Genomic DNA, 7,455 nt, shown 5'->3' on the forward strand with positions numbered 1-7,455 from the left:
AAAAAATAATTCTGTAGCTGGATGCTGCGCGTGAGTAGCAAACTATCGATTTAACGTCTAGCAACCCCTGTTATATACGTCTACCCTTTATGCCTGCCCTCTCAAACGCACCTTGCTTTTTATTTATATACAAGACATTTAGTTCTTCTCTTTACAAATAAACAACTAGTAATCCATTAGCTTCCGTTCAATATGTATATATTGAATATATACATATAACTATAATATTTACTCAGCCACATTAAATATATAATTTAGATAAACAAATGATAAATGATTATTTTTCGAGATAATTTATCAGACGCTCCTTAAAAAATATTATTTAATGCGAATATACAACTATTGTATAAGTATATACATCCACGACAATATAAATCCTCATGCTTAAATGTATGACATCATCTGTCGAGTTTATTATTGTTAATATTATTAATAATATTATTATTATTGTTATTATACCGCCTCATGACTAGACTGTCCGTGCGGCGACATAACAACTTGTTACATCTACAACTAATAATTAATCCATAAATATTTATTACAGCCATTGAATTTAAAAAAAAAAAAAGATTTATTTTTTCTTCGTACAGCAGTTTGTTATCGATTAAATCGTTAAAGTCGTACGAGTCGATAATTACTTGTTCTAGTTAATTACTGGCTCTACGAGCGATATTAAGTTATATCGCGAGATACTTAAAAAAAGGAATAATAATTTTAAAACATACTCATAGTAATAGAGTCGCCAAGGCCGCGAATAGTTGAGTCAGGTCAGCGGTTCGAAAAAGACACTATTGCATAATCATAATACGGTAGCAATTTATTATTCAACTATTGAAGGTAAAAATCTGAGTAAAGTCTATGATTGGGTATTTTATACAAATTTAAAAATATTCTCATAAATATTAAATGTGGTAATGGAATGTGGTCGATGAACTTGTACTTGGTATTGCGGACATTTATTATTTTGTCTCCTATCCAAGTTTAAACAAACCAAGACATATATTATATATATAACGTAATTTGCTGAAAAAGTTTGGTCGATAATTTTAACAAGTTGAATTAGTTTTTTGAAGGGAAAGAGAACGAGGAGGAGGATTAAAAATAACTAGATAATTGGGTTGAATGATAGCTGGATATTGAGTTAATTTATTGTTCCATTTTAAAAAAAAAAATGTCTGTTTATTTATTTACAATTATTTATTGTTTGGTAATAAAAATGTCTCAGGGTTAAATAAACGTCTGGTTAATAGAAATGTCTTTTTTTTTTTTTTACTTAAAATTTTAATTTAATTTATAAGAACGAAAAATTTGTAATTAACAATAATAGTAATTTATTAATTAGAAATTTCTCGCTAAAAAAAAAATTGACTAGCTGGCCTGAAATTAAATGTAAAAAGTATAAAAGGATAACCATGTGACTCGTTAAGTAGAAACAGGCAGTATTAGCAAGACTCGTAACAGAAAAAGGTCATAGGTCTATTAGCAAAAGTAATAAATATTAGTATTGTCTTAAAATACAAAGTTAGGGCAATGATCTAACCAATTACACCAGACAGATTTGAGATTAAACTGAGGAAATAACTCACTAGCATAATTAAGATTAATGAGTGACGTGTGGGCACAATAATTTAAAATTTTTTTTTTACTATTTTAATAAAAAAAAAAAAAAAGCTCTAATTATTTCGCGACTTTTTCTGAGGGTAATTTATAATTTGTAGGCTTTAGATTCTAGGATGTGAAAAACGGATGAGAGTTAGGTCACGCGACCTTCGTGATTAATTCAAATCAATCAATCTCATAAGCATCGGTTGTCACCCTCACGAGTCTATTGTCTATATATATTTGTGTCGCGTGCAAGCTTACGTTAAATTTATAACCTTTGAATTAATTGTCTAACGATTAAGTAATTGCCTAAATAATTTAACGCCTACAATTTTCAATTTACTCTTATTCTTGTTCTTGTTCTTATACTTGAGCTGAAATTTTTCTTAAGAAGTTTTTCCACTTCCGTTAAACTCATCAGAGCACTCGAGCGTATCGAGTGTCCCTTTATGGTCTTCGATATATAGATCGCAATTTACAACAATGTTTCTCGACACACATGTCTACTCTATAACACTTGAGTGTAACGAGCGAAATAAATATCTATGACTCACCATGTCACCATCAAATAATTAAAGCATTTAAGGAGTCTTGTTATTTAAATAACTTTCACTGATTTAATTGAATATTCTCAAGAAATCTGCATTTATTTCTATTAAACCTTGGTTAGCTTTAAAACCACCAGGTCTACGCTTACTTTACTTAGGACTTTTTTTTGTAGAAAAATTAATTTCCTACAAAATAAGTATCCATAAAATTTATCGTAAAATTATTAGTTTTAAAGATATGAGTTCTAAAATTTTTGAAAAGCAGATATCTTTTAGATTAACCACGTTATGATAATTAAACCAAGGTCTTTTTTTGTAAAGAATTTAATTTCCTAAAAAATGTTTAATTATGTTTTTATTGATAAACTCATTGTTCAAGTCGTGACATCATTTGAAATGAATGTCATTAAAAGAATACACAATTTTATTGTTTATTCTTAAGACAAAATATAAAAGAGGTTGAAATGATGATTATTGGGTGATTGTGATCTTAGATTAATTGAATGCAAATGTAACCAAGTGAGAATATTCTCATGGCCCCGTTATTGAGGCTCATGACCGTGGATCTTAGGATTTTCTCTACTCCGCGGAAACGGATTTTGAATCGGAAGTATCAGGTTGTTTACAACCTTAACATTTGTTACCAACCTGTTTGAATCACTTGTCTAACTAGTTTATCTCTACAATTACTAATTCAAAAATCTCCGACACCTTGTACCTGTTTTATTTATATTTTTATGGAAAGTGTTTGTTATATGGGAATTTGAGCGCTTGCGCGAAAAAATCCAAACAAATCATTAAACCAAAAATTATTTTTTTACAAAAACGTGTTCTCTACTCAGTTTTATCGCATGTTTGATATCTATATATGTATGTATATATATAGATTTAAATCTAGAGTAAAATATTTAATTAAAATTACCTGCTCGCGATGAATTCTGTAATCTATTTATCTCTTCACTTTTGACTTGGACGTCAGTCATATTGAAAAAATAATAAAAACCAAAAAATCACAAGGTAATTTAAAACACTCACTTTTAAAATCAATAAATTTATTTTAATTGAAGACACTCAAATAAATTTATAAACTTAATTATTAATTATAAATACGAGACAACTCGCGCGATAGTTTCGTCGCGTTTGAAACCAATTCATCAACTGCCGGGTCCCGGATAAAATTCAACCCACACCCGTGCATCCGAGTGAATCCGAGCATCTCCGAAGCTGCAGTGACGTCATCTTAAGTATTCATAACATATTTATTTTAAATTTATCCACTATTAAGTATATTAATTTTAAATTAAAATAAAAAGGGTAAAAAAAAAAGAAATGTATTAACAAATTATAGTTAAAATTTAGTTGAGCTTACGTGTTAACGTAATCGCTTATTTTATTTTATTTAAATAACAGATTGTAAGTAAAATAAGTTATTTTATTTATTCCAGTACAATGTTGTGTTGTTTATTAAATATTCAAAAAATAACAATTATTATTTTTATATAATTTTATTATTATTTGAAAGACGTAGACAATTTTTTTTTTACAATTTTTTTATTTTTTCGCTAATCAACATTGAGTAAATTAAATAAAATAACGGCGCTGAGTATTTTTCCCATGAACTTTTTGTTGTTGTTTTAAAATGAAATTTGTTGATGAACATATTTATGAGACGAGGAACCAAAAATTTTTTTAAAAATATGATTACGATGATTGTTAATGTTTTTTTTTTGTTATAATGATCATTATCATAAATATTATTGTTATTATTATTATTATTATTATTATTATTATTATTATTATTATTATTATTATTATTATTATTATTATTATTATTATTAATAAATAATTTATTATTTAAAATGATGGTGATGACGGCCGCTGATTGATGTTAACTTGCTCATTATTATTTATTTTTATTACCAAAATATTTAAATAAATTTATTCGGCTTCTTCTTCAGCTGCTCTATCGCACAATCGACGGAGAAAAGCTGAAATAAATAATAACAAGAATTAGAAAAAAAACACGACTGGCAAGAGGTTTCGATAATAATTATAGATCGTTTTCACCTCTTTGTAAAAATAAAATAATAAAAATTTTTAAAGCACAGTAAAAAAAAAGCCTTCGTGTGATATTTGAGTGAGATATTGTCAAGCCACAGCAGAAACAGATTAAAGTCAGATAGAAAAGACAACAAAGGTGAATTTTTTTTTTTTTTTTTTTTTTTTTTTAGTAATTGACAATCGTGTCTGCTCAAACTGATTATCGATTCTCAGTATCTCTGCAACTCTGAAACCTGTCCTATAAATTGAATATAGGATAGTAAAAAGCTCGTAAAATCATTAATAAAATGTTCATTCATTTTTATTTTTATATAATTTTCTATTTAAAATTAAATTTAACATATATATGATCTTATCTGACCATATATGACTGTATGTGATCAAAGATATTTATATATACAGTATATGTTTCTATGTTTAGTCAATTTTTTTTATATATGAGTCATATGTAACCAAATACGACGATATATGTATAAAAATGACCATATATGATCATACATGAGTAATTTATGATCTTATGACAAAAATATTGAAATTTAAAAGCATTAAAAAATTGACAATTTATATATATCTACCATATATGTCATATACTGACTTATATGGTCAGATAAAATAAAAAATGAACATTTTTATATCGTAAAAAAATAGTAAAACATTTTTAATAAGAAAATAAAGGTTTTAATGAAGCAGATAAAATACAAGGAACGGTCGGAAAGGGATTACTCACGATAATATTTTTTTATATAGACGCCAAAAACCCCTACAGTAAGACCATCATTTTCTTGAGCATAGCTGTAAAAAATTAACAATTCGGGATAACAAACGGGGCTAACTACTTATTTTTCTACTTTCTTTTTCTATACTGGGGGGTTTACATCATTTTAACATTTACGGATACGTGCTAGGGTTTTTTTCATTACAATTATACTTGATTATCTAACACTTTATTTAAATAATAATAAATAATAAATAATAATAATACTTACGTGCATAAGGAATAAATCCATCTTCGTCTTCGGGATCCATAGTTTCGGATAAAATTTCTTCTACTTGAGCGTCTTCCAATTTTTCACCTTGTCAAGAAAATTGATAATTAATAATTTATGATTTACTAGATATTTATTTAAAACTTACCAACAGTTAAAAGCATGTTTGAAAGTTCAGCGGCAAGCATGGTACCGTTTTCCTGTTTGTCGTATAATTTTAAACACTCGAGAAAGTCTTCATATGTTCCCTGATCTTTGTCGTTTTTCAATTGCTCAAAAATTGGTAAAAATTCTTCGACCGTTAATGTCTTTTCTCCTCTCTTGGTGGTGCCTCCCATTTTTTCGATTGTTGCGTTCGTGGGGTTTAGATTTAATGCTCGTAATACGTTTCCAAGATCGACTGCGTCGATTACGTTGGTACCATCGGCATCGTAGATCGAGAAACAGAATTCGGCTCCTAATAAATTCAAAAATAAATAATCAATAAATCATTTTATTTTATTCTATTATTTATATCAGCTCGGATACCCATAGGAGGGCATTTTTAGTGTGTTTGTATAACTGATACCAAAATATATGTGTTTATATATATACACACGTATCTGTATGTATCAGATCTATTTTTGACTTGAGGAAATTTTGACTCCCACCACAATCGATGTGTCTTCTCTAACTTCCATATCCCTGTTTTAGTTTAAGTTGTATATTGTATACTGGGTCAGATTACCCCTACCTCGTGATCCTAGCCATATAAGAACACACTACCAATACTATTTTTGACACCAACGGCAACGATCACTTTTGGAATCCCAACAATAGTTACGCAAGATCTTTTTTTTTTCTTTTCTTACTTGAAATATTCAAAACAATTTTTTTACTTGATTAATTATTCAAAATTTTTTAAAAATAAAATTTCAAAATTTGTTTACTTGTAAAAATTTTGAAATTTTAATATTTATGAAAAAACCACATCACTTTTATCAAAAGTTAATCTTACCCTTTTAAAAAACGTTTTGAAAGATAATTTCTTTTTCAAAAAGATATGACATTTTTTTTTTTTTTTAAATTAAAAATTTGAAAAATGATGTTCGTCACAATCACTCACGACTAAAATTATAGTGAAAACTATTTTTAAAATTATTTTTTTTTTTTGAAAAAACCCAAAAAAGAACCCTCAAGTTAAAATTTTTTTTTTCTCACTTATCACGATTTTTTTTTTTTTTTAATTATCGTTGACGTAACAAGTGTAAGGTAATCCACAATTTACTCACTTTCGACCTCTCTGGGACTAAGATTCGCCTGAAAAATAATAAATTAAAATAATTAAAAATTATATGAACAAAAAAATATTTTGAACTAAAAAAAAAAGTATTCAAATAAATAAAAAAAAAAAAAAAAGCTCACCATTGCTGTAAGAAATGTGTCGGCTTCTGGACGTTGACTGAACGGAGTAAGAACCAGAAATGCGAGCTTTTGGTACCAGACAGATTAATTTTAACGCAACAGAGGGCGTCCTCGGCGAGAGTATTCGACACCCGAGAATCGTGTGGATGTGGATCTGGATCTGGATCTTGTGGGCAAGAATAAGCCGTAGGAGGAGGAGAAGTTAAGAAGACAAGTTAACTTTTCTTTACTGGCAACGTTGTGTTCCAAAAACAGCCCGAGGACCTTCGTTCTCATCTGTGAACTCACCATCTTGCTACGATAAATGGTTTCGGTTTTATTTTAGTGTCAGGGTTGCCAGATCACGTCCCGCCGGGATTACAATAAAACTATATATTACGTCTATCAATTATTTATTTAACCAGTGACCAAAACTTAACTTTCATCAGACTCCAATCCGATCTATATATTATTCTTCATGATATTTAATGCAACAAGTTAACACTTTAACTTCCGGTAAATAAAAACTAGTAAATCTATTTACGATACCCAGTTAAGTTGTCTAGATGCAACCGCGTACCCTGATTCAGCAGTTTACTATTTTTAGTCTAGTGTGTGTAGTGAGTAAAGGAGGAAGAGAGATATTAAATTATGACGACGACGACGACGACGATGATGATGATGTTGCCAAGGCTTTTGTTAGTCGTTAAATACTAAATAACATTTTTTTCTCTAAATAATACATCGTATTGTTATTTTTAATCTCCATGCTGAGGTACTCTCGTTTTTTATGTAATTATTTAAAATAAAAATTCTTAAAAAAATCGTATCAATTTTAATCAGAGACATTTTTTTTTTTCAAGAATTTTTAACCG

At 28.2% G+C, this 7,455-nt stretch overlaps 1 protein-coding gene across 1 annotated transcript; it reads right to left on the bottom strand.

Annotated features, from left to right (window-relative positions):
* Nucleotides 1-3,586: 3,586 nt before the first annotated feature.
* On the bottom strand, nt 3,587-6,743 carry LOC103570422 (myosin light chain 1). The gene is made up of 6 exons (XM_008548152.3): nt 6,602-6,743; nt 6,469-6,496; nt 5,346-5,654; nt 5,198-5,284; nt 4,939-5,003; nt 3,587-4,138 (listed from the first exon to the last, which is right to left on the bottom strand). Exons 1-5 carry the CDS (start codon nt 6,602-6,604, stop codon nt 4,972-4,974), a joined length of 459 nt encoding a protein of 152 aa, XP_008546374.1. The 5' UTR covers nt 6,605-6,743; the 3' UTR covers nt 3,587-4,138; nt 4,939-4,971.
* Between the last annotated feature and the right edge of the window lie 712 nt (nt 6,744-7,455).

The sequence above is a fragment of the Microplitis demolitor genome, chromosome 4 (assembly GCF_026212275.2).
Source record: "Microplitis demolitor isolate Queensland-Clemson2020A chromosome 4, iyMicDemo2.1a, whole genome shotgun sequence".
Lineage (NCBI taxonomy): Eukaryota > Metazoa > Arthropoda > Insecta > Hymenoptera > Braconidae > Microplitis > Microplitis demolitor.